The sequence below is a fragment of the Podarcis vaucheri genome (genome assembly GCF_965113315.1).
Source record: "Podarcis vaucheri genome assembly, chromosome: 6".
NCBI lineage: Eukaryota > Metazoa > Chordata > Lepidosauria > Squamata > Lacertidae > Podarcis > Podarcis vaucheri.
In genome coordinates this window covers 51,332,381-51,359,059 of record NC_138764.1, presented here as the reverse complement: position 1 = coordinate 51,359,059, position 26,679 = coordinate 51,332,381, and the positions used below count along the sequence as shown (strand labels likewise).

Below are 26,679 nucleotides of genomic sequence, written 5' to 3'. Positions count from 1 at the left end.
ACTTCTCCCCCCAGCCCCTTGCTTCAGAAGAGGTCCGGGGGAAGCGGGAAGCGAAGCGCTTCGCTTCCCCGCTTCCCCCGACATCTTTTGCAGCAAGGGGCTGCAGGGAGATCGCTATCTCCCCCCAGCCCCTTGCTTCAGAAGAGGTCCGGGGGAAGCGGGAAGCGAAGCGCTTCGCTTCCCCGCTCCCCCCGACGTCTTTTGCAGCAAGGGGCTGCAGGGAGATCGCTATCTCCCCCCAGCCCCTTGCTTCAGAAGAGGTCCGGGGGAAGCGGGAAGCGAAGCGCTTCGCTTCCCCGCTTCCCCCGACGTCTTTTGCAGCAAGGGGCTGCAGGGAGATCGCTATCTCCCCGCAGCCCCTTGCTTCAAAAGAGAAGACCCGCTGTCCCCGGGGCAAGCTTCGTTTTGCGAAGCAAGCCCATAGGGAAATTCGTCTTGCGAGGCAACTCGAAAACGGAAAAACCTTTCGTTTTGCGAGTTTTTCGTCTCGCGAGGCGTTCGTCTTGCGGGGTACCACTGTAACATTGGGTTCCCGCAGCTGTATTCAATACAAGAAAAACAAGAGACAGAGAGCTGTAAGCTGTGCATAAAAGTACAATGTGTAGTATGATTCTTTGGAGCTCAGCACCACTTGGTTCTCTCAAACCCTTGGGCAAAGTGGTATATCTGCTTTGGTTTTCCTCAACTGTGAGGAGAGCCCATTTTATTCTGAATGATGTGATGAAGTAGCATCCATGTAGCAGTGGGTAGATTTTTTTATTTTTATTTTTTAGTGGTTTGAGTCGCTGGCCAGGACTCCCAGTCCTACTTTAAAGAGTTCTACAAGGACATTTTCCCATTATGTAACTGGATGTTAGAATACCACGAAGAGTCATTGTGAGGAATTAATCCATTTGTGTAAATTAAATTAAATAATTAACTGTATGGAAAAACAGATTATGAGTTCATGGTAGATAGCTCAGTGAAAATACGTACTTAGTGAACTAGGAAATTTCCATGTTAGGGATGGAAGTTAATACTACCTGTATTGTAGTGCTGCTGTTAATAATAATAATAATTTTATTATTTATACCCAACCCATATGGCTGGGTTTTCCCAGCCACTCTGGGTGGTTTGCAACACATATAAAAACATAATAAAGCGTCAAACATTAAAACAAATGGATGGTGTAGCTACATTTGGACTATTGTGTACAATATTATCTTAAAAATTATATTTAGTAATGTCGTCAAACATCAAGAGAGAGAAGGAAATAAACAAGAACTATAAGGTTTTCATTGCCTGCTTAAAAGTGAACAAAGGTGAGGCAAGTCAGACCTCTCTGAAGGGATATTCCATAATTCGGATTCTGTGTTGAAAAATGCCTTTCCCTTGTCCCACCAACCAAATAAATGTCTGCCAGAAGGGCATCCAACGCGAAGGGGATGTAGTAGAACCAAAATTACCACGGGGGCTTCTAAAGCACTTGGAAGCTTTTCACTTTAGAAATTATATCTAAGGAGGGGTCATGATAGAGGAGGCCTTTAAAGAATGCATAGAGGAAGTGAGTATATCTGATTTCTCATTCTCCGGCGTAATAATAGAAGTCAGAGTCACCCAGTTAAATTGATGAGCAGTGGAGTCAGGATGAGAAAAGGAAAGTCTCCTGGAATTTGCTGCTACAAGATACTGTGACTACCACTGGCTTTAATAGCTTTTAAGGGGAATTGAGACAAATTTCTTAGTTCTTTCAGCGGCTGCTAACCATAATAACTAATCGGAACCTCCCTGTTTGGAGGCAGCGTAACTTTGAATACCAGTTGCCAGGGAGCAAAACAATTGGGGAGTGATGTCGCTTTTGCTCTACTTGTAGATTTCACAAAGGCATCTGGCCACCTACTGTTAGATACATACCACTGGTCTGATCTAGCAGGCTGCTATTACATTCTTAACAGTGCCTGCCTTTTGCTGCATTATAGCCATGAAGCAGAAATTCAAAGAAGAGACACTGAAATATGGATATGTTGGTTCTGTGAAGCTTAGAGTTATTAAATATGTTTTTAGCTTGGTGCATTATTTTTGCTACTTAATCCACTGTTTTTGTTTTTTGGGGGAAGAGTTATTATTTCTTCAAATGTATCTGTGTGTGTGTGTGTGTCATACACGTCTGTGTGTCATAAAATTCATTTACATAGACCATACAGTGTTCTACCATCATTTGGTAAATCATTGAACCCAATATTTGTAGTATATCATATAGCACCAAGAAGTAGAAAATAACAGTTCTCTGATACCTGGATTTGTAAAATACGTTTGGTTGATATGATGTTTGCTCTGTCTGTTTCCAGGCATTGTCATTACATTTTTTTACCCATAATCCTGCTTTTCTCCCGCATAAGTTTTTTATTTTAGAAAAATATGCATTTAAATGTGCATTTTCTCTACTATATGTATTTAAACATGTAGTTTGATAGGTTTAAACTGCATAGAACTATCCCAGTGTTAAGTGAAATATGAAATTGGGGTGGTGGTGATTAACACCTGATTTGCAAATTTGCAGAGTGTTAAAATATATTCCTGTAAGAGACCATTATTCATTGGTTGGATCTTGCCTCCATGGAACCAGACAAGCATGGCTAAAAGCATCTTCCTAGGAGGAGGGACACCTCCCCCAGCAGTTTCAGGGAGGCTTTAGGTTTCATATCAGAATCCAGCATTTTAGCAAGAAGCACTCTTTCCTCTTCTCCCATCAAACTCCTACGGTACCAATACACCTTTGAAAGGCTACTTAACTTCCACTTATCCAGGGATTGGTAGTAGCCCATGGGTAGGCAAACTAAGGGCCAGGGGCCGGATCCGGCCCAATCACCTTCTAAATCCGGCCCGTGGACGGTCCGGCAATCAGCGTGTTTTTACATGAGTAAAATGTGCCCTTTTATTTAAAATGCATCTCTGGGTTATTTGTGGGGCATAGGAATTCTTTCATTTTTTTCAAAATATAGTCTGGGCCCCCCACTGTCTGAGGGACAGTGGACCGGCCCCCTGCTGAAAAAGTTTACTGACCCCTGTAGCCAGCCATGCCACATGCACTCCAACCTAATTCTGAATATTAAAAACCCAGTGCATTCAGTACAGTATTTGCGCAGAAATAAAACCGCTAGCACATTTGCAAAGCCCAGCCGGGTCCAGCATAGTTCCCCGCAAGCTCTCTGCTACCTCCACCTACAAATAAAAATTCTGGGATGGTCACGTGTTTCACACCTTTTCAGTGTGTTAACAGGACAGACACCTTCACTGTTGTACTGCAGGGTCTGCTCCAGTCTCTAGGGCTTATCATGGTATTTGTGTCGAAATGTATTTTAAAAAATAAAAAAATTGTCCAGTAGCACCTTAGAGACCATTGGTCTCTAAGGTGCTACTGGATTTTATATATATATATATAGAGAGAGAGAGAGAGACTGTGTCAGATCAACACAGCTACCTACCTGAATCTAGAACCATAGTATTTGTGTGTGCAGGATTTACTACCCTTCCTTAGGGTGTAGATTTTTATTTTATTTTTTTGCTGTTCTAATTTTCAGTGTTCTCATCATGATGGGAGGAGGGGAAATTAATATTTTCAGAATTTCTGTACTTCGTTTCGAAAGAACAATCTGCCCACCCTAGATAGTCACATGAATCCTTCTCAAACAGATTGTGCTAATTGCTGCTTTGTTAGTGTTGGACTCATTTGCTGGTTTTGTAGTAACTGTTTTTGTTTGTTTGTTTCCTATCCACTTCTTACTTCAAATACCTTTTCGTTTTGCTTTGAGTGCCGCTCTCCCTTGCGTTGCTTGAGATTGGTGGGATAGCCCTCCGCACAGGGCAAGAGGTATTTCTTTCACAGGAAGAGGTTTTTAGCGGTGCTTAGACTCAGCTTTGTGGAAGTCTTTTAAGTGCCCTTCTGGTATTTGTTTTATCATTTTCTTTTAACGTGTGCCTTGTGTTTTGAGCAGATAAGATGATGTGCCCTAACCTCTAATCAGAAAGAATCAGTGCAGTCCTCATTTATTTTATCAATTAATGCCATCAAGAAAACCTGGCTGTCAATTTGTTTCTAAGTTGTGCTGATAAAGCCTGTTACGACTCAGGACCCCATTTCCCATGCCCAACGATTAGCATCAGAGGCCTTTGTGTTTGTGTTCTGAATTGCGGCTGTTCAGACAGTGGCAACAAGGTAATCAGCCTTTTCGGTAGTAGCCCCTTTTCTATGGAATACTTTCCTAAAGGGGCTTGATTGAAAAGAGGATCTCTCTGTCACCTTTGCCTGCACCCTGTCATTTCACTGCCAGTTGCTCTGAATGGTCAGCTTTATTGAGGAAGAATACTTAAGACTTTGAACTGCTGTGCACAGTCTTTTTTTTTCTTGTCTTTTTTTAGAAGGGTAAGATTTGATGTGAACTAGCGGGAAGTGATTAAATGCCTCATTTTGAAATACAGATGGTTATCTCTCATGCTATCTTCTCCTCAGGGACTAGTTAGGAAATAGAAACTTGAATCCCTTTCAAATTGATCACTATTAGGCACATTACATGTGTCATTCCCCATCTCCCAATTTTGTAAACAAGATACTAGAAATACCAGATATTTGCCAAATATATGCACCTAGAAACTCACTTCTTTTTGTTTTTGGCAGTAATTAAACCTAGCTCTGATTGCATACCAGGTGTGCTCATAAGAATAAAATGTGTTATAAACGAGGACCAGGAAATATAAAAATACCCCTTTTATGGGGGTTTTCTTCCCATTTGTAGATTTGCTAGAGATAGATTTTGTGCTAGTGCCAACCCCATATGGCCTTCACATACTGCTCGGCATATAGTGTTTCTAAGATTGGCATTTAACCAGTATAAAAAACAACCCAAAAAACCTTAGAGAAATATTACCAAATAATAGCCAAGTACTTAAACATTAATTTTCTACAACAGTATTAAATAAAAGTGAATGAGAATTCAGAAAATGCTGTCTTCATAAGGATAGCAGACCCTTCCAGAAAGTTCACTGAACCTCATGCTCCATGCACATGGAGACCTTTCAGATACAGTGGTACCTCGGGTTACATACGCTTCAGGTTACAGACTCCGCTAATCCAGAAATAGTGCTTCAGGTCAAGAACTTTGCTTCAGGATGAGAACAGAAATTATGCTTCAGCGACACGGCGGCAGCAGGAGGCCCCATTAGCTAAAGTGTTGCTTCAGGTTAAGAACAGTTTCAGGTTAAGAACGGACCTCCGGAACGAATTAAGTACTTAACCCGAGGTACCACTGTATAGTTGACTCAATGGCAGTGCGGATTCATTGTCAGTTGTGATCTGTTACCTTTTGGTCACAAAGTTCACTTTTTGAACTTGGGAACTTGGGTTCTCCTTAGGAAATCTCATTATATTCCATATCCTCTCTGCCCATCCACCACCATCCACCCGTTGGGCAGATTAATGTGCAAAATTCATATCTGCAGTTGCACATTAAAATCTGTGGACTGGGGATGAATAAGTATTCAGAAAGTTAAATTTTCCACTAGTTTTCCTCATTTATTTCTCCTGACAGTTTTGAGGGCAGATGCCTATAGTTTAAAATGAACTGATTCTCTATTGTACCTTTGCCTAGCTCTGTGAATTGGGTTCTTCAGCTGATTCTTCCCCCCTCCCCACCAACCAGCACAGCTTTAAAGGTTTTTCAAAGTGCTCCAAGTATGAGATCCTTTGCAAATTTGAATTTGTAGATACAGCTTCCTGTAAATGTGTGAACCTGACAAGAGTCTTCCTGGACATAAAAAATAAATTTCAGAAGCTACTTCTTTCTAAATTATTTTGCTGCTCTTTTTGGCTTTAGGTATCTTGTGAAGGTTTTCAAATAATGTATACTATAAAACAAGTATCTTGAAATACATCGATAGTTATTTGAGGTACAGTGGTGCCTCGCAAAACGAAATTAATTCGTTCCGCGAGTTTTGTCGTCTTGCAATTTTTTTCGTCTTGCGAAGCACGGTGTCGGGAAAGTTTTGGAAAAGCTTCAAAAATCACCAAAGTCTTTAAAAACCTCAAAAAAGGCTACCACACGGCGTTCTATGAGTTGCTCCTTGAAGTCAAGTCGCAACTGTATTAACGGTGTTAAGAAAAAGGAAACAAACTTGCAAGACGTTTCCGTCTTGCGAAGCAAGCCCATAGGGAAAATCGTCTTGCGAAGCAGCTCAAAAAACAAAAAAACCCTTTCGTCTAGCGAGTTTTTTGTCTTGCGAGGCATTCGTCTTGCGAGGTACCACTGTACTAACTTGGCTTGAGTTTAAGAAGGGTGGATTCTGGCAGGGGGGAAGTAGGGATGGGGATTTGCCCTTTGGAGATCTATCCAAGGGTAATGTTCTATGAGTTTAGTATATATTACCTAGGTTTGCCTTTAATTGATGTCTTGAGTAGCTGAATTGAAGTACAGGCAGCCCCCTGTTTACACAGCTATTACATTCCAAGGCACAATGCCCATCAGTGAAATCGCATATACTTGTACAGTGGTACCTTGGATTAAGAACTTAACTCGTTCTGGAGGTCTGTAATTAAACTGAAACTGTTCTTAACCTGAGGTACCACTTTAGCTAATGGGACCTCTCGCTGCTGCCGCGCCACCGGAGCAAAATTTCTTTTCTCATCCTGAAGCAAAGTTCTTAACCCAAGGTAATATTTCTGGGTTAGCAGAGTATGTAACCTGAAGTACCACTGTATCCCATTGAAAAAGCCTGTAAACACCCCATTATGTCCCCCTCCTTCATTCTACCCTTTTAGTGACATTTTTATGGCATTTCTGGGTTCGGCGCAATACATGTATTCACTGACATGCACATACTGAACGTGCGTAAACGGGGGGCTGCCTCTACTGAATACATCCTACTGGGTGCTTTGAATTAAACTGGCTTCTTGAGTTTGCACCATTTTTTTATTTTTAAAAGAAGAAGTAGACTTTGCCCTTAAGACAGCTGTCTTGAAACATTGTTCAAAATGACCCCTCTTCAGTCCCAGTGGAGCTCACAATGAGCCCTTTTAAAAAGGCTGAAATCTATCTGATCACTTGTTTGGAAGGGAAGGCACCTTTTTCTCTTGAACAACATCTGTGGAAGCTTAGCTTTTTAAGTACGTTTCCATTTTCTAAGCAATGGAAGCTAAGTGACAGAGAGGGGGACCCCACATGCAATGCCCATGTTGCATATTCCATCTAAGGATATGTACATGGTTGCATGTCTGCTAGTATTGGGGATGAGAAGAAATCTCAGTGGTGGATTGCTTGGGTGGGGCATAAATGCTTGTGTACAAGGTAGTTTGTTTGTATTTTGTGAAATGGTTTTGATTTTGTCAAACAATCAAATTGCAAACACTTTTCTTAAAATCAAAGCACCAGAGGGTGAGATTGCACCTAGCTCTATGGACTTCAAGAAAACCAGGTGCTTGCACTTGGTTTTGTTCATGTTTCAAAATAAATGTGTCTTTTGCTGTTGCCCTCATTTTTTCCCCCTATTAATTTCTGCAAATGCATCTTGCCCTTCCTACAAACATAAACACAGTTTTCCAAAATACGCACTGCTTAAAGTTCTGCAGTTTAATAATTTTTAATGACATATAAAAAGCAGTTTTATTTCTGTTAAGGTGGTATATTATTGATAGATGTAATTTCTCTTATCAATTATTATTGAGGTATCTGTAGAGTTTGCATTGCTTCCACCCCACCCCAGTTCATTTTTCCAATTTGCAGACTGTGTCCATTTAAGTAGCAGAAGTAGATAGGGCACAAAGACCTGTTCAGCTTTTACGTTTCAATTCATGATGTCAGCATAAACAGTACTTTTGATTTACATATTCCAAATCTATTTAACCATTCGTATAGGATTTGATGAAGAGGGAGCTTGCCTTCTAATTTCTCTTCTGCAAGTTGCTTATATTTTATAAATGGTTGCATTTTGTTTGTTCAGCAAACGATGCACAAAATGGATCAGATGTTTATAGAGAATTTAAGTAGCTGGCAGAAGCAACCCAAAGAGGAGAGTTCCCATTAGAAATGCCACTTGAATCCTTATGTCTTCTGTATCCAGTTATAGTGCAGAATAATTGCTATTGTTCCCCATTAGTATTTGCAGAATTCAAATACACGTAGGCTGCTATGGCTTTTAGTACATTCCCAAAAATAATTCTGTATCCTCTCACATGTGTGTGTACGTATTAAGAATGTGTGAATATTCCTCACTCCATTCCGACATTTTTGCACTTTCACCTGGCATTTTCTGTTCCCCTGCAATTGGTTTATTTTGTGCAACTTTTTCTTTGGTTTCATCGTCCACTGTATCCCCTTTCAAAGTTGATGCATTTCCAGAGGGGTAGTCCTCTTACTATTTTGCAGCAAAAACAAGAGTTTGTGGCATCTTAAGGACAATGTTTATGAAGGGGCTGATGGCCCATTACAAAACCATCAGTTGCTGCAATCCTAACCATGTCTACTCAGAAGCAAGTTCACTTCTGAGACTTACATTTGGGCTTGCTCCCAGGTAAGGGAGGTTAAGATTGCAGTCTTACTGTCCTGATTTTATGGTTCAGTATAAACGTGAGTCCAGGTGGCGACCATTTTGCGTGCGTTCAGTTGACACATAACCACTGACACACAGGTCATTTTTGACCTGGAAGATGACCAGGGCGGGCTTATGTATGTTCTGCTGATGTGCATAGGGGCCAGGAACGGAACTCCTGCACAAGTTAGGAGTTGCCTGTATATGTGTGTAAGATAGATGAATGAGTGTGTTTTCAATAGGTGCATAATCCAACGTATTTGGTATTTGCTGATCTATTTCTTGTATCCTGAATATCAACATTTGAGCGGGCAATCTATGTAATTTACTTGTGTATTAAATTTCTATACCTCCCTTCATCTAAGGATCACAGGGCGGATTACAACTAATCCAAAATGCATCAGATAGACTGGTGACTGGGGGCGGCCGCCGAGACCACATAACACCGGTCTTGAAAGACCTACATTGGCTCCCAGTACATTTCCAAGCACAATTCAAAGTGTTGGTGTTGACCTTTAAAGCCCTAAACAGCCTCGGCCCAGTATACCTGAAGGAGAGTCTCCACCCCCATCGTTCTGCCTGGACGCTGAGGTCCAGTGCCGAGGGCCTTCTGGTGGTTCCCTCACTGCGAGAAGCAAAGCTACAGTGAGCCAGGCAGAGGGCCTTCTCAGTAGTGGTGCCCACCATGTGGAACGCCCTCCAACCAGATGTCAAAGAGAACAACAACTACCAGACTTTTAGAATACATCTGAAGGCAGCCCTGTTTAGGGAAGTTTTTAATGTGTGACATTTTAATGTATTTTTAGTCTTTGTTGGAAGCTGCCCAGAGTGGCTGGGGAAACCCAGCCAGATGGGCGGGGTACAAATAATTTTTTATTATTATTACTACTACAATATAAAAGCATAAAAATACATAATATAGTATTTTACATAACCTATACATAACATACCCTCCCCACAGTTTCAAAAACCATAGGTTGTTTAAATAGCCAAAGGCCTGGGAGAAGAGGAATGTTTTTGCCTGGCGCCTAAATAAATGTAAAGAAGGCACCAGGTGAGCCTCCCTGGAGTGAGCATTCTACAATCAGGGAGCCACCACAGAAAAGGCCTGCTGTTGTGTTGCCACCCTCCAGACCTCTCGTGGAGGGGGCATCTGAAGACGGTCCTCAGTTGATGAGCGCAGGGTCTGGATCAGTTCATATAGGGAGATGCGGTCCTGAGATGTTTTGCTATCTCTTCCAACCATGAATTGTTTGCATGATTCTTCTCATTGTATTTTCTTCTATTCATGGGCTGTCCAGGTAGAAGAAAACGATCAGTTGAATTCCTGCATGATGTTTAAAAGCATCAGTTCATTATTACAGTTTGTTGACATACCAAGGCTGTCCCACTTGTTTTCTCTGTGTAATACTGCTGTATTGCAGGAGTGCCATGGTGAGTTCTCCAAGAGAATTCCTGCATTCCTAGATGCAGATATGCAACTCAGTCCTGTGCACGTTTACCCAACAATATGATCTAATTTCAGTGGAACATGTTCCGTAGTAAATGTGTATAGAATTGCAGTCTAGTTTCTTAGTATCGAGGAGAAGCGATTAGGAATGATAACATCTGGCTAAGATAGGTCTGTCTAGCTCACTGGTTTCATGAAAGAAGTTGGATGTGTAGGGAGGCAACTGTTTTGCTAGCTGTTATTTTGCTACAGACGAAGATATGGGGCGGGGAAACCTGTTGATGTTTTTCTAGGGCATGCATTATGGTGCATTCTAAATGTTTATAACAAATGGAGCAAAATATATAATTTATATAGTTATATTCAGAATTTCCAACGTTGTTTTCCTTATTTATAGATGACTCTGCCCCGCTGTAAGAACTAATTCAGAGAGACCCATTGAAATAAGTTACTTACTTTAAACCAACATTGCATGCTACCCATAGAATCCTCTGGCCCGTTCTATTTTCAGTTTTCTTTCTCTTACAATGCTTTATTATACTGGTCAGAAGCAATCCTGTTTTTGCAAAACAGACCTTTCCCCCAAACATATTTTTTACATTTTCTTCGAGTGTCTGCATAGTGTTACATGGAGTGCAGTGTGTTAACATGAGACTCTTGTTGGCCACTTGTAGTCTCCGGCTGACCACGCAACTAATTATTATTTATTAATTTACCACTTAATGCCCAGATATCTACATAAGCTGATTATTATTATTATTAGCTAAGTTTGTATACCACCCTTCATCCGTAGATCTCACAAAATATGCTTTAACTAAGGGACATTCTTTTATTGTATCTGGAAAGCTGTTTTGATACATTCTCCTATATTGCCTAGGACAGTGGTTCTCAAACTTTTTTCTCTGGGCCACACTTTAAGAATAGAAATTTGCTCGTTGGAAAACAAAAAGAAACAACAACTAGCAGTGTTTGATTTATAATGTAGAGCGCGACTACTTTATATTACGATCATGGGACATCCAGAAAGTATAAAACAATGCAGCTACATAATAACATGAATCATTCCCAAAATATAATTATAAATGAACCTCTTACATGTGTACCTTAGGTATGTATACAAACCCAATGAGAGGTGTGAACTTGCAGTATCATGTGATTATCTTGCACTTTGTTTTGATAATATATATCCTGCAAATAATAATTTTAAAAATACACTACACTACACTACACTGAAATGTTTAAATGTTTCTTTGATTGTCCTTGAATCTTCCCGCCATACTTGCCATTTATGCTGCCACACTCTTTGAGAACCACTGGATTAGGATGTCCATTTAAATCACGGCTTAGTAACCAGTTCTGCAAAATTGTTCCTAGCCAAAACCTAAATCATCTTCAAATACCCAGTGATATTTCCAAGCCTTGGCTTAAGTATTTAATGGCAGTTTTTACACCTGCTAGCACAATTAACACTCCAGTACTCCAGCATTTCAGTGATATGACATGTCCATATAAACCAATTTGCTTTCATCACTAGACCTGCCAAGTTTGGTAGCACAATCCATTATTGGTTTTTTTAATATTACAAAAGCAGTTTAGGGCTGTGGCCCAAAACAGATTTGAGAGAAGAGCACAGGACCAGAAACTGTAAATGGCATTATACTCGCAAGATAATGTTGGTGCATTTGTTATAGATTTGTTACTGACCTTTCTCATTTACTGAAGGAAATGTTTTTCGGCAGCCAAAAAGCAACTTTCTGGAGTACATTTCCTTGCATTTAAAGCTTAAATATATTTTTCCATCTTACTTACAGTTTACTACAATTTTTGTCCTAAGATTATTTTCCTGATTCTTATAGGGAATCATCAGTTATTAGTCATCATCACTGATGCTTGCTGACTTCCTGTAGCTGTCAGCCTGCCTTGCTTAAGGTAGGGTGCTTCCCACTTCAGGGGAATACTGTGCACACTTCATGCTGTCATGTATTTCAAGATCCCCACTCCATTTATCAAAATTAGCAGGATACGGTGTTCTGCAACATAAAGATGGCAATATTTTGCTGAAATTCTGTAGTTACTTTATCTGCTATGGAAACACTTCAGTGATAACAACTGAGAGGTCCTTTTTTCATGAAACAAGCTCCATACTGTTTTAATTTTATGTGAAGAATATAAATTGAGCTCCTAGTGAAGCTAACTCAATTCATTCCACATCAGCTATTATGGTTGGATTCTTCCACATGAGGTGTTTGCTTGTTTGGCTACTTCTATATTGCCTTCCACCATACAGTCACAGGGCAGTTTACAACATATTATAACACACCAATATACCGTGAGGAACTTAGTCTACAGACAGGGGAAATAGTAGAGGGGAAGGAATTAGGCAAGGAAAAGATTTAACATTCACTTAAATTGTAGTAGCCAAATGACTTTAAAGGGGCCTATCTCTTTTTGTGTGATAGTTGAACTGCTGTGTGAGGGGTCATTTTGGTGTGGGAGGAATGGCTAATTTTCCCACATCCACGGTTATTACTAAACTGGAAAATGTGCAGTGGATGTTTTCCTACTTGCAAAGAAAGGTATTTTCTTACTTGCAGCAAATACCTTTGTAAGCGGCAATTTAGATGGGGGAGTGATGGAGGGAAGCTTCAATCTAATTTCCCCCAGCTGTGTTTTCTTTTGAAAAACTGGGGACTCCTACATTCTTATCTATTTGCACCCTAGGACTGTCCCAAACAATATTACCTCTTAAACTAATGCTGTCATAGTTGTACAAATGATCCAGGCCCTCTTGTGGAGTAGGGCTGTATGGAGAATTCTCCAAATGGAGGGGTGTTAAAAGTGGAGTCAGTCACAGGGGGAAAGAATTGGGACTTGGGCTTTTAAAATGATTTAGAGTTGGAGGTGAGTAATGAGGTAACCAGGTTTTCTGTTGAGGCTACATGGTTAGGTTGGTTATAACAAAAAGGGATTGCTAAGAGCCCCAAGAAGATTTTTCTAAGCTGAATGAATGGGTGGTGAAATTGGAAATGCAATTCAGTGTAAACCATAAAGTGATGTACATCAGGACAAAAATGTATTAATTTTACATGTACCTTCCTGGGGTCTGAACTGGCACTACTGATTAGAAATGAGTGCCTAGAATTGTAGTCCAATGCAGTGCAGAAATCTCTACTAAAGCATCCATGGCAGATGGCCATTCAAACTCTGCTAATAAACCTCCAGTGAAGGAGAGTGCACCACCACCTTCCTACGTAGGGAATCTGTTCCACTGTTGAACAGCTCTTGCCATCTTCTTGATGTTTCGTCACATTCTCCTTTCTTGTAACTTGGATGCACTGGTTTGGGTCCTACCCTCTGGAGCAGGAGATGTCAACCCAATATGTGGCGACTGTGCAAAAGGCAAATTCCATGCTAAGGGATCATTAGGAAAGGAATTGAAAAGAAAACCGCCAATGTCATAATGCCATCATGCAAATCTATGGTATGGTCACACTTGGAATACTGTGCACACTTCTGCTTGTTTCACCTCAAAAAGGATATTGTAGAGTTGGGAAAGGTTCAGAAAAGAGCAACCAAAGTTATTGTGTTGCCTCTTGGTTGCCTTTTCTCTCGGCTGGAAAGCCTCAATTGCTGTAACCTTTCCTCACAGGGGAGTGTGCAGGCTTCTCATAGGGGTCTTGGCTGGCCACTGGGAGAACAGGATGCTTCGTCTGATGGGCCACTTCCCTGTTCTAGCAGGCTCTTCTTCATGTACTTCAGTTTCAGTATATGGTCTCTTTTTAATCGAGTTGTTTACTTCTGGTCCAAACATGGCTGTGTCCGGTCATCCCTACAATTGGTAATACTTAAAGGCAGTCAATCCTGTGACATGTCGTACGAAGCTAAGGTAGTCTTGGAAAATAACCTCTATTAAGGTTTACTAGCCAGCAAAATGTTTTACTCATCTGCTTTTTATATAACAGGGCAGAGGAGGATGGACAGATCACTCTGTTCCTCCTTTGCCAGTCCCTCTTATGAGTAAATAGTGGATGAATAAAACATTTTATAAGCTAGAAATGAGCACTCTGTGCCTCTTTTGACAGCCCACTTGGTTTCTGTGCTGACCGTGCAGAAAGAGGCTTTGCTTCCTGCACATCCAGCCTTGAAGCAGATGAGAGGTGAAGTGATCCATGCCATTTTATTTCTACGGGAGAGGGCTTCAGCTCTCGCACATTCAGCATAAAAAACTCTGCATAGATTACTGTGCCCCTTCACCCACTGTGCACCTGTGCTAGATGTACATCCAGCATAGAAACCAATCATGTGGCAAGTGGTGGCACAAAACCACTCAATCCCTTTGCCATCAACCTAAGTTGGCATTTATGTGCTGGATATGCAGGAAGTGAAACTTTCCTGCACACCCAGTCTGCAGTAAGTCCTCTGGGTTTCGTAGGAAAACAGCAAGCTGGCAGAGGAGCGAAGGAGCATTCTTTTCCTCTTGCTTTCTGTTCTTATCACACAGGAAAGAGCTTCACCTCTTCTGTCTTCAGTATAGAAGCATTAAAGGGCTGCCAGCAGAAGGATGTGACGATTCATAGCTTCACCAGCAGCCTGCTTGGTTTCTAGGCTGGGTAGAAAGCATGGATCTTTCCATTCTCGAAAAGCAGGGCAGGATTCACCTAATGAGCGCTATCAGCGGAAGCCCCATGCAAGGACCTCTTCTTGTGCAACAGGGCTTTCCACCACCCCTACAAATGGCTCTGCAGAGGTCAGGGGAACCCCCAGAGCAGCAAGGGGGCAGGGAGGAGAGGGAGAATCATTCCATCTGCAAGCTGAAATGTTTGCACAGACAGGATGATTTTTACAGTGCAATATTGAATTCCACCCACAGAAGCCCCAAGTGTTTCATCCTCTCTTTGGCGGCCTTTCAGTTTCTGCATTAGGCATGGAGGAGTCAAAGTACTTTCCTCCACACCCAGCATAAAAATGCTGTAAGTAGCTGGAGAAGTGACTGGATGCTTGATCCCACTTCGGCTTTCTTGCTCACTCACCACCAAAGAAAAATTACTAGTCATCTAAGTGGACCAAGTTGGACTGAGGCTCAAATTAGGTATTACAGGCAGAGACCATCTAACATGTGTCTGATCGTGCGCATGCTGCCAACCCAGAAGAGGCCCCAAAACATTGTGGGCTTATGCGCTTTGCCCATGCGCACAGGGGTCAGGAACAGAACCCTCGTGCAAAATGGTTGCTGACTCTACGTCATTGGCAGTTTTATGTCTTTTTAAAACAAGATACTTTCAGGAATTGGGCTGCAAGGCAGGGAAGATATAGGCCTACTTAATTATTGATCATTCAGCTCAAAATCCCCATCCTCAAATTGATATTTTTGTTCATATGGCTGTTTGAGAGAGAGAGAGAATATAGATTTAGGCTGCTGGGGGTGATGGAAGTTGTAGTCCAACAACATCTGGGTGGTCACAGGTTGCCCACCCCTCTTCTTGTAGGTGAAAAGCACCAGGAAATCAGTAATTTTAAACAGAATAGCCAGAGGGGAAAGAATTAAGCAAGCTTCCTTTCCCTATTACACAGCTTGTCTAAGCTGATTTTGCTTTAAAAATGTGGGCTTCACCTTAACATGTACTTTATTCCTGAAAGCAGCCATTTTTTGGTATTTACACTCCTTCAATATTGCACTGTCCAAATTGTTCCAACTGCAGAAACCACAAGATACTGAGAAGACCTTTCTTGCTATTTCTATTACTCTTCCTATTCTTTCTTTTTGAGAGTTTACATTGTAGCACCGGTTGGGAATTTTTGCATATTTCATTGGGACCAGTGCTGGGCCAATATATTTTGAAGCTGCCCACTCCCCCCCCCCCATTGGATTAATATTGAAGGGCAGGCGATTTAAAAATAATTTTAATTGTACCTTTGCAAACAAAAAAATACTCCTTTATTTTAAAAGAAAAACAAAAGCCAGGCCTTTTCAAGCCCATTTTAAACATGAACACTACTGTTTGATTTCCATGTGAGTTCATTAGGCTGCAGGAGATCAGAAACCAAATGGCAGGCACTCATTATTTCTGTTTTCTTGGACAATCAATTATTCTCTTCCCCATGTCCATTCTCTCTTCCTGGGAGTTTACAAGAGAGCATGCTTAAAAATAAGTTTGAAGTCTGGTGATAGAGAACACTAATGGAGGACTGAGCTGTTGTGCACTGCTTGTTTGACCATTTCTGATTCATGGGCAGTAAAATTACCATGTTTCCAACTTCCAACACAGCATTGCGCTGGAAATTATCACATGAGTGCATAGAAGTGTGAAAACTATTTCTCCACCTTTTACTGAATGCTGCAGATGTTCTAAAGGAGGCAGGTGACAAATTCTTCACTTCGTAGTTTAATTAAAAGATTAGTTAAGTAGCTGTCACCATAGGGGAAATGTCATTTGCCTTCCGCTGCAGCAGAAACGTTGCAGCTGATTGGAAGTTGAACCAGCACTTCTGTTTCTCTTTGCTTGCGCCGAGACGGCAGTAGCAAAGGAAGTAGATCACTGAATTTCATCCCACTGCATGTAGAGTGCTTTGGTTGCTGACGTTCCCATTGGCAGGACTTTCTAACCATGATTACGTTCCTCTGAATTTGTACTTCAAGTTCTTCACACCTTGATTGTGGTTATCAGCTGGAAATCTGTGGTGCATGATGAGACCCGTCACGTATCATTGCCTCGTACCTTAGCGTAATTCCCCTGAATGAGGAAGAGAAGTGAGGTTGCTAAGAGACAGTGAATTCATCCCATGACGGTGGCAGTGCTTAGAAATCCTAGCAGTGAGTCAGTCACGTAAATTATCTTGTTGCAGCCTTTAAAACAGTCTTGCAAGGTGGGTTAGTATTAACTCCATATTGCAGGAAGTAAGCTGGGGGGGGGGGGAGAGGCACGTTTAGCCGCCTAGTGAGATTTGATCCAGGTTTCCTTGGTTGTAACTCAGGGCTGATTCATGCTTCCCTTTCGTTCATGCTTTAAAGTTCCCTGTCCAAATTCAGTTTGAACCTGAAAACTCGCCCTTTCATCTTGCCTGGGTGCAGTTTTCACTGCCTTGTCCGCATCTAGTCCCCAGTGGGTTGTCAGGCATTTTGTAAATTCACAGTGTTAAGGCAGGCAGAAAACATGGCACCCCCTTCTGAATTTCAGTCTCTCATTCTCTTGCCTCATAATGGAAAAAGATGGAGATCTCCCACTAGATCCTCCGCTTATCGTTTAGTCAACCAGTTTCAATGTACATTGAAATCAGTTGTGTGTATTAAAAGCTGTTGAATCAAATCAAATGGGGGGGGGAGATCCTATATAGAGATAAAGGGGCATTTAGTCTGTGTACACACCCTACATTTAAAAGCACTTTGCCACCACTGCTCCCAAGAACCTTGGGAACTGCAGTTTGTTATGGGAGCTGTGAGGGTTAAACTGCAGTTCCCATGATATATTTTTTGACCAAGGGGGGGTTATGCTTTAATTGGATGGTGTGTGCCTCCTGTGGGGGGACATAGCATATGTAAAACAATGAAAAACTGAATATATTGAGGCAGAAGAACGGAATATGAACTTGGGCAAACCTGGTAGCTGCATGTGCATGGTGTTGATTGGCGTTGGTTGTCATTTTTACTGTAATTATACTCATTACCTTTGAATTAACGAGGGGTGGGTTCTGATAGATTATAGGGGGGGTGACAAAAGTTTTCCTTGGTCAAATGTTCTTACTGCGTTGCAAGGCCAAGATCATCCCTGACCTGTGTGAATCCCTATGGTATGTAATTAGCACCATGTTAAAAAGCTAAGCTGTTTGTACTGGATAAAGTTGATCTGCGAAACGTAAACACGAAACACGACAATAAAACAGAAGCTGTTGAAATTTTGGCTGCTAAAATGGGCTCCTGCCATCCGAATGCAGAAGCACTTTTACTGTTTTGTTCTTCCTAGCATCACCACATGAGCTCAGTGCAAAGAGCACAAAGTAATCATCTATCCTGCCATGTGATATTATGTCATTTCCGATGGTGTATGTGCTGTCACAGACAAGGCAGTAACATAGACGCTAATTTGTTGGCTTTTACATGTTCATTTTTAGAGTTCATCCTGATTTTTAGGTAATCTTTCTGTTTCTTTAAGCTTCTTATTAATAAGAGCCCTTCCCTGCTGAAAGGCAGTATATAAATATTGTAAATAAATACTATTTTCAACCAAATCAGGTAAAATAAGTTCAGGGTTTCTAAAGGAAGGTTTCTTATTTGTAAGAATTTGGTTAGCTACTGATATGTGTTTTAGTTTAAGCATTTCATTTATTTCACTTTAAATTGCAGTTGAGTTGCTTGTACAACTAATTTTTATTTTTTTATTTCTGTCTGTTGATTAAAATAACACAAATCGTTTATAAATTCTGCATGTAATCCTGCTGCTACCTCTCTCTTGTCTTTTATTCTCTTAATGTGATTCCTGTAGGGAAAAACTTCAGTAAGTGTGGCCACTAGTAAATTCTTAATATATTCATTTAGTTTTCCTAGTTTTAAGGGCACTATGGAATCTAGAAGAATCAGCACCTGTTAATGAAAGACTCTCAGGATAAAAATATTTCTAAGCAGTCCTCCTGAAAGCTGTGTTGGCTGTATGGGTATGCTTTCTGGATTGGAATGGAAGTGTTAGGTGAAAAAGTTTATCAGAGAAAAAGGATTTCATTCCCCCATTTGGAAATCGTACACGTGTGCTGCAAAGAATACTGAGTCCTTTTTTTTTGTTTCTTATGTTTCAACAGGGCAGAGTTTAGGGTATGGATTTGTTAACTATATTGATCCAAAGGATGCAGAGAAAGCCATTAACACTTTAAATGGACTCAGACTCCAGACCAAAACCATAAAGGTAAGAGAATACAAAGAGTATTTTGCTAAATTCAGGAGGAAGAGTGTAGTTAAGACAGTGTCTGGCTATCTCATCAATGTTGCATTCTTCACAGCCCAAAGGGTGCAACTAGCTCTTACTTTGGAACAAAAGAAGGGTGTATAGTAGATGGCACTTTCTTCTTCTTTTCAAACTGCCTATTGTTTTTGTTTATAAAAAGAAAAGAAAAAAACAAGCAGAAAATCTTTAAATGACTATTACAGGATTTCAAGTCAGCATGTCAAAAGCACAGCGTTTAGAGAGTCATCCACAAAAATCATAGCAGCAAATTAGGGGAGAAAATAGGCTTTTTACGAAATGGCTACTACATGGGGTTTGGTTGCTTATTTCGGCTATCATTATCTTGCCATGAGATAACTGGACATACGACTGATGCTCTTGTCAAGATGCACCTGTAGTTACCCTAGAGTAAATGATGATCAGGTACCAGTTTTTAGCATTAAGTTTGTTTTCCAGAAAGCAGAACATTCTGAAGGAAACCTCAAGATCAAGTGATCTTAAAGCACTTGTCTGCATTCTGTTAGCATTTTTGGTACTGTAGTTCTTTATGGGGGGAACTATAGTGCTGGGCTGTAACGTCTTCCTGATTTCAGAGAGAAAAGCTCCATACAAATTGTTTCATAATATAGCTTCAAGTACGTTGTAGTAATTTAATATACATTCTATTTTTAACATATTCCTTCTAAATCCACTTAACATAGTATCAAATTTGGTATCTTTTACACTGTAAGAAAATGCTTACTAGAGGATTCCCTGCAATTACTACACATTTTGCTTCAGTGAGTTAATATGAGGAAACAAAGCAAAAATAGTCTTATCATTACAGTGTAGTACTGAGTCAGCAGCTTCCTTGTCTGCTTCCAAATTAAAGGAAGAAATTGCTGGCTTCACCTGAAAGCTCATAAGCAAAAAAAAAGAGGGGGGGTCACTTTTTTAAGAAAGAAAGGAAAAATAGCTTGTATGTGTCTTAAATACTCCAACTTGCATTAAATTTACCCTCAAGGTAGACATTTTTAGTGCCGTTTTCACTTTCTGTATTATTTTTTTGCTTGAAAGCTTGGTCATCTTTGCTGTTTTATAAGTTGCTTTCTCATGTTATTATCATAGTGCTATAGACTCAGATTCAGGGTGGGGAGAAACCATGATAAGCAGGATCCTAGAACCCCAGAATTTATTGACTAGGACCACTTTTGGATTCATGGATTTAAATAGGTTTTCATACTTAACCAGTTAATGACTACAAAACCATTATATTTTGACGGTGTTTATCTCTTGTTTTACTCTTTAAAGTAAAATGTGTATTTTGAGGGGTAGGGGTGGTCTCGATCTAAACTTCTTTTAATTCAAATATGTCTACCATATCAAATTTGGATAGTTATTGTTTTTTAAAGACAATGGCTATGATTTTGGTCCAGGGTACATCAAGGTGGTTAGCGAAGAAATAATAAAGGAAAAACCCAATATAACTGTGCTGTGCAAAGGTATGAAATAATATGTAAGAAGCATTAAATAAGTTTTTTTAAAACATCCTATCTGTCCCCTAAAGGTTTGTTTTGCTGGTTAGGGTGTGAAAGTAAAAGAGAATGTTCAGACATTTCAACTCATTTGTTTATGTATAACTCGTTCTGTGTCCTTGTTTATTTTTCGATTGTGATATGTTCTGATCTGTGTAAACACACCAGAGAGGATTATGTTCATCCGTAATTTTTCCTATAGCAGTGAAGGTTTTCTTTTCTTCTTAGTATCTGCTTTGTAAAATGACAGGCTGTTCTCCTTGGTGTTAAATGGGACACCTTCACCTTGAAATTTAATAATTTAACAATTACTTATTTTATTATTATGGCCTAGAAATGTTACTGCTTCTTTGTTTTAAACCTTCTTGTTTCCTACACTAAAGTGCCTCCCACACATGTGCACTGAATATGGAAAACAATAAATAGACAGGGATTTGTTTTTGCATTTCTTCACATGAAAGAAAGCCTAAACTCACTCTCTGTGCATGGGGGAAAATATATTGTGAAGAATGCTAGAATTCCCTCAAAAACTAATACTCTGTGGGCTGGGTGTTGTTGTTTTAAAAAAAGGGACAGCAGGATCCCCTAACTGCAGTTTGAAGTGATACAGTTTTATATAGATCATGTTAATGAATTATATTTGTTACCTTGTAACTAAAAAAACGGGGTAAAGCCACCACAATTACCAGTACTTAAAACACCATAGATGTGTGAAATAAGGACATAGAGCTTGCTTAATTCCTTCTGATTGGTTGAATGCTTGATTAAACTATAGTGGGGTTTTGATTAACTAAAGTTGCTCTCAAAACAAGGGTAGTTAGTGATCTGCATGTAGAATTACAGAACCGAGATAAAACATCTGTATGTAAATTGTGCTAGATAATGAGATAACAGTTAGTCATCTTGTTATAATCATAGTACATAAGAACAGATTGCTGGATCAGGCCAGTGGCCTTTGTAAACCAGCATCCTGTTCTCGCAGCAGCCAACCAGATGCCTGTGGGAAGCCCACAAACGGCATCTGAGCACAAAAGCCCTCAGCCCACCTCTGGTACCTAGCAACTGGTATTCAGAGGCATTTCAGTGCTGCAAGTTTACAGTGTCCTCATAATTTTAAACTTCATGTAAAATAATGAATGAATGAATGAAACAGTGAAAATACTTCCTGAAGAAATACAGCCGTTGAACAACAATTGTCCATTTTTAAGATGGCTCCTTCTGTCCATCCATGACCATGATAAAAAGTGTAATTACACAACTGTCACTATTTTCTGACAGTTTATTTAGTTTTAATAAAGTTTACATTTCCTCATACTTCTGGTACTGAATTACAAAGTTGATTGGCTAGAAGATGAAACAACGCAAATGGCATAAGACACAAGAACATGGATATTCGGTTAATGGTTATTGGGCAAATTTAGGCCACAGCTTTATTGGTTACAGAATGTGAGCGGTATTGGCTTAGGCATTGGAATTGACCCGACTATATCTGACTCCTGCCCGTCACACAGGGAGTCCTGTAAGGGTCAACCACTGGTAGGGGGAGCCCTGTCGATGCAAACCAACTGAAGCTCCCCCTAGGTTCCTGACGGGGTTGTGGCATGGCCCTAGCCCTGCCCCGGGCTTTGGACAAGATCCACACCCCTGGATTCCTTTAACGGAATACCCTTAAGCTTGAGGGGCAGTTGATGGCCACACTTCCCCTCCCCCATCATAAGACCAACCAAAGCCTAACCGCCAAACCTTACAAAGTTGTGACAATTGCTACGAGATAGGTGAAAACCAAATGGCCCATGCCAATTTGCCAAGTGGAAAAATTCCTACCAGGCCCCTCAACAATGACCAACTGAGGTCCATAGCAAGGCCAATGCCGAAACCTGAACCTAGGGAGGGCAGGCAGAAGATCAAGGAAGTGAGCCAAGCGGAAGCTCTCCGGCTCGTGCTTCAGTTTAAATGAGGCCCGGCCACACGCCCCCCCCCAGCCAACGGATTGGCTGGCTGGACAATGACGTGGCCGGGAACCTCTGGGTGACATGGGACTTCGTTCCCCGCCCCCGGAGGGGAGTGGGTGGCCACGTGGTCCACTGCAACTCTTCCCCACTGGGAAATAGAGTGGATTTAGCACCATTCCAGGCTTCAGGGGCAGCAGTGGATAAAGGGGTGCAGCATTTGAGGGAGCAGAAGATGTTTGCACACTTGACATGGGTGGAGCTTGAAGAGCAAAGGCCACAAGCAGGAATTCATTGGGATCTCAGAGCAGAGAGATCAAACTTGAAATGATGAAATAATGTTCACGAATAGTCAAATGAGAAAATACACGGGAAGTACTAGGCTTGGGAACAGGGGGGAAACAAAATTCTTGCGACATACTGTAGCCCTAGAAACTTTTGTAGGGAAAAGCAATTGGTAGAAAGTGTCGGGGGAGGGGGGAATCCCCTTTCTCAAACATTTCCTATTATTAAAGGGAGAGGGCAGGGAAATAAGTTTTATTATTTTGCTGTTTGTTCCTTGAAACTTCTACCATAGTTGCCTCAGGATGTGGAAGTAGAAAATTGCAGATATAGGGGTGTGATTCACATCCCACTGAAATTAGTGGCAAAGTTTAGTTGATGATAAGGGCTGTGGATTGCAGCCTTACAGTAACCAATGGGAACCATTCTGTTGGCTGTGGTGCTTTAACCCACTTGCGAATTTTATTCCCATGGTATTGCCAAAATAAGTTACTGTGTAAGTTTTGCTTGTCAGGCCCACAGTTGCTTTTACAATCAGTAATAGTTGCTATGATGCTTAGTTATATAAATATTCCTGACATTTTTAGCATTAGTTAATGTCATTGGCCTGTCAACAGTATTGTTGCTTTTTTTTTTTAAGTGACTGCTTTTGGGTGACCTAAGTGAGTGATTTTGTTCCTTCCACTTCAACAACAGGCCAAGTAATTGCATGAGGGCAAGTAGTTAAATTTTGTCACATAAATGGTTGTCATTAAAAGGAAATACATTGCTAGTGTCCGGTATAATTAGGTTTTTAAACTCTCTCATGTGTCATCTTTGACATGTCAGAGACCACTGTAGATGACCAGAGCATCTATCTGCAGCCCTAGCTCTTCCAATGACAAGCATTTAAGAAAAAGGAAGATACTAGCAAATAATCACACTTTTAATGGAATAGTGATCACCATATATGAGAACATGCCCATGAGACAACACAAATTTCAAATACCCTTGTTACAGAAATTATTTTGACATCTTAGAGTGTGTGTCATGGTGTCGGTCACCCTGTTATGCCCATCAAATTTCAAACGTCTTGGCCATTGGGCAACATTTAAATTTTTGGTCTTCATCTTTGGAGGCGTAACAAGTGGAGAAGTTATAAACCTTTTGTTTGAACACAGACAGAATTTTTGACCAGTATAAAAGCAGTGACTCGGGGAGGTCAGGCCAGAGAATAAATGCACGAATTGAAATTTTCTTAAACACAGTTTTGTCAGAGAGGAAGCTGTAGCTTTTGGAGTGGGAGGGCTGAGTCCACAATGTGAGACACCGCGGGCACCTGTCTGTTTTGCTGCCGTGATAGATGTCCATTGTGCACACGAGGAGCTGATTGCAAAGTCAGGTCTCACAGTTTAACTGTCAGGTGCCAACCATGCACAGAAAGATAACAGCATGCCCAAAGTTGCCATCCACCTTGTACTCAGAGATCTATATAACTATCACATTTGTCACTTCTGTCACATTCTTCACACCACATTTATTTCAGCCTCCAGTGAGGCATACAGTGCAGTGGCTGCTGTGACATGGATAGGTTTCAACTGATGTCACCTGAAGATGTGTGCAAGATGCTTCGAACAATGCACCCAACCATTTGCTTCCTCAGCCCTTGTTCCCTCTTGGCTTATTAAAGCATGCCATCGAGGTTGACTGGGTGGGCTCTGGGTGTGGTCAACACATCATTGCAGGATGGAATGGTCCTGTCAGTTTTGAAAGATGCTTTGATTCAACCCCTCCTGGAAAAGCTTACATTGGACCCCCTCGTTTGTGACAATCACTGCCCGGTCACAAATACCAATTCTTGAGGAAAGGTGATTGAGGGGGCTATGACAGGACAGTAACAAGTATTATTGAGTGATATGAGTTATTGACATATTCCAGTCAAGAATCAGGCTTGGTTTGTGGACTGAATCAACAGTGAGCACCCGAACGTATGACTTTTATCAGGAGTACAAGAGGTGTGTGACCCTGTAATTCTTGAGTGATACCATTGAACATGATGTGGTCCGGAACTGATGAGATGTGCCGTGTTTTTAATGTTTGATGTTGTATTGTGTTTTAATTTGTTGGAAGCTGCCCAGAGTGGCTGGGAAAACCCAGTCAGATAGGCGGCATATAAATAATAAATTATTAATATTTGACAGTGGTTCTGATCCTTTCTTTGAGGTCAGTTTCAGAAAATAGACTGGTGGTTTTTCAGCCCCCTGGCAGTGGGGTGCTGCAAGGTACCATCCTGCCCCCCGGTGTCATTTAGCGTGTATGAAGCCATTGGGAGCTGTCATTAGGAGATTTCAGTGTTAGAAACTGAGATATGAAAGCTAGGAGCTAAATGGCACCTTAAACCTAGGTTATGGTGCAACAACAGAATATCTAGGCGCACTTTTTTAATAACAAGAATGCAAAGCTGAAAATGAATGAACTGCAGCTAAAATATTGTGTTCATTTTTCACATGGTCTAGTCCTTCTCCTGCCCACCCCCTTAAATTCTTAAGAAGGTCTCTTTTCCAGTCTTCAGAGAGTAGCTAGAAGTGGGGAGGCTGCAAAAGGTCCTCCTTTCCTTCCACTTGGCAGTTTTAATCTGAAATCTTAGGTGCAGCCCAGAGCTCAGAAACTGCTCACACTAATGAAATTTCCTGTCCTAGAACAGTAGGAGTTTCGAACACTGGGAGATTTTAAGGCTAGGGTATCTAAAAGAGTAACCCACCCACACTATACCCTGCACGTGTCTTCTCATCAGGAGGTATGATATAGGAATCATACCTTTAGAGTGGTTTGGGTGTCTGATAAAGACATTCCTCTTATCACAAGCCTTTCAAGTGAAGGTTTTTACCTAGTCTTTATCCGCATTGAACTGGAAATTGTTTTATATATCTTTTTATAGTTGATGTATGTTTGTTTTTCTCCTGCCAACCTAGCAGTTTGAAAGCATGTCAAAGTGCAAGTAAATAAACAGGTACCACTCCGGCGGGAAGGTAAATGGCATTTCCGTGCGCTGCTCTGGTTCGCCAGAAGCGGCTTAGTCATGCTGGCCACATGACCCGGAAGCTGTACGCCGGCTCCCTCGGCCAATAAAGCGAGATGAGCGCCACAACCCCAGAGTCGGCCACGACTGGGCCTAATGGTCAGAGGTCTCTTTACCTTTACCTATGTTTGTTTTTATTGTTAATTGCTTTGGCATGTTTCGTGGTAAGTGATTCTTACATGAAAAAAATCCTAGTACTATTGTGCTATCCTTCCTTTGAGGATCTCAGTGCAGCATACATGGGATTTCCCCATTTCATCTTCACACCAATACTGTGAAGTAGGTTAGCCTGAGAGTGATCTGGGCCAAAACCAGCATTTAATACACTACACTACACTGGCTCAGTGTGAGGTCCATGTGAATTAGTGTTAACTGCCCCTCCCCAAAATAGTGTGATCTCTTAACCTAGAAACAGTTGCGATGTCTGAATAATTATAATGCTAGTATCCTGGATCATATTTTTATATCTAGCTTACAATAAATTCAGCTCAGACACACCTGCTTTAGGGCTTCATGTAATTCTTGCCTCCTCCTTACCATGTTCTAAGCCCTAGGACTGAATTACCAGATGGCAGACCAACTGAATAACTTCAGCCAAGTGGTTATTCTAATCCATTTGATGTTGAAGTAGAATAGCAGATTAATTTGAAAATAACAATATGAGGCTATTCATCTTATGTTACTGAGCAAAGTCCTTAAGCGGGTGGTTGCTAACCAGAATCAGGTACTCTTGGATCCAGTCTGGTTTTCTAGATCCATTTCAACTGGGGTTTAGGCCTTGTTTTGACACAGAAACTGCCTTGGTAGCTCTGTATTTGTTGGGTTAGGGGTGGATGAGAAACAGGGAGAGTGTTGATTGACCATGGTATTCTTTTAGAGTGGCTCTCCAATTAGGGAGTGGGTGGTTCCACTTTAAAATAGTTCCTACCCTACTTAGATG

General features: G+C 41.0%; 1 protein-coding gene across 7 annotated transcripts in view; it reads left to right on the top strand.

Annotated features, from left to right (window-relative positions):
- The window catches only part of ELAVL4 (ELAV like RNA binding protein 4), a 93,115-nt gene that overhangs the window by 49,186 nt on the left and 17,250 nt on the right, over positions 1–26,679 (top strand). For all 7 annotated transcript variants that reach the window (XM_082226779.1, XM_082226782.1, XM_082226780.1 and 4 more), the window contains exon 3: positions 18,794–18,897. In XM_082226779.1, the coding sequence (XP_082082905.1) occupies positions 18,794–18,897 (104 nt within the window). The remainder of the gene's footprint in view (positions 1–18,793; positions 18,898–26,679) is intronic.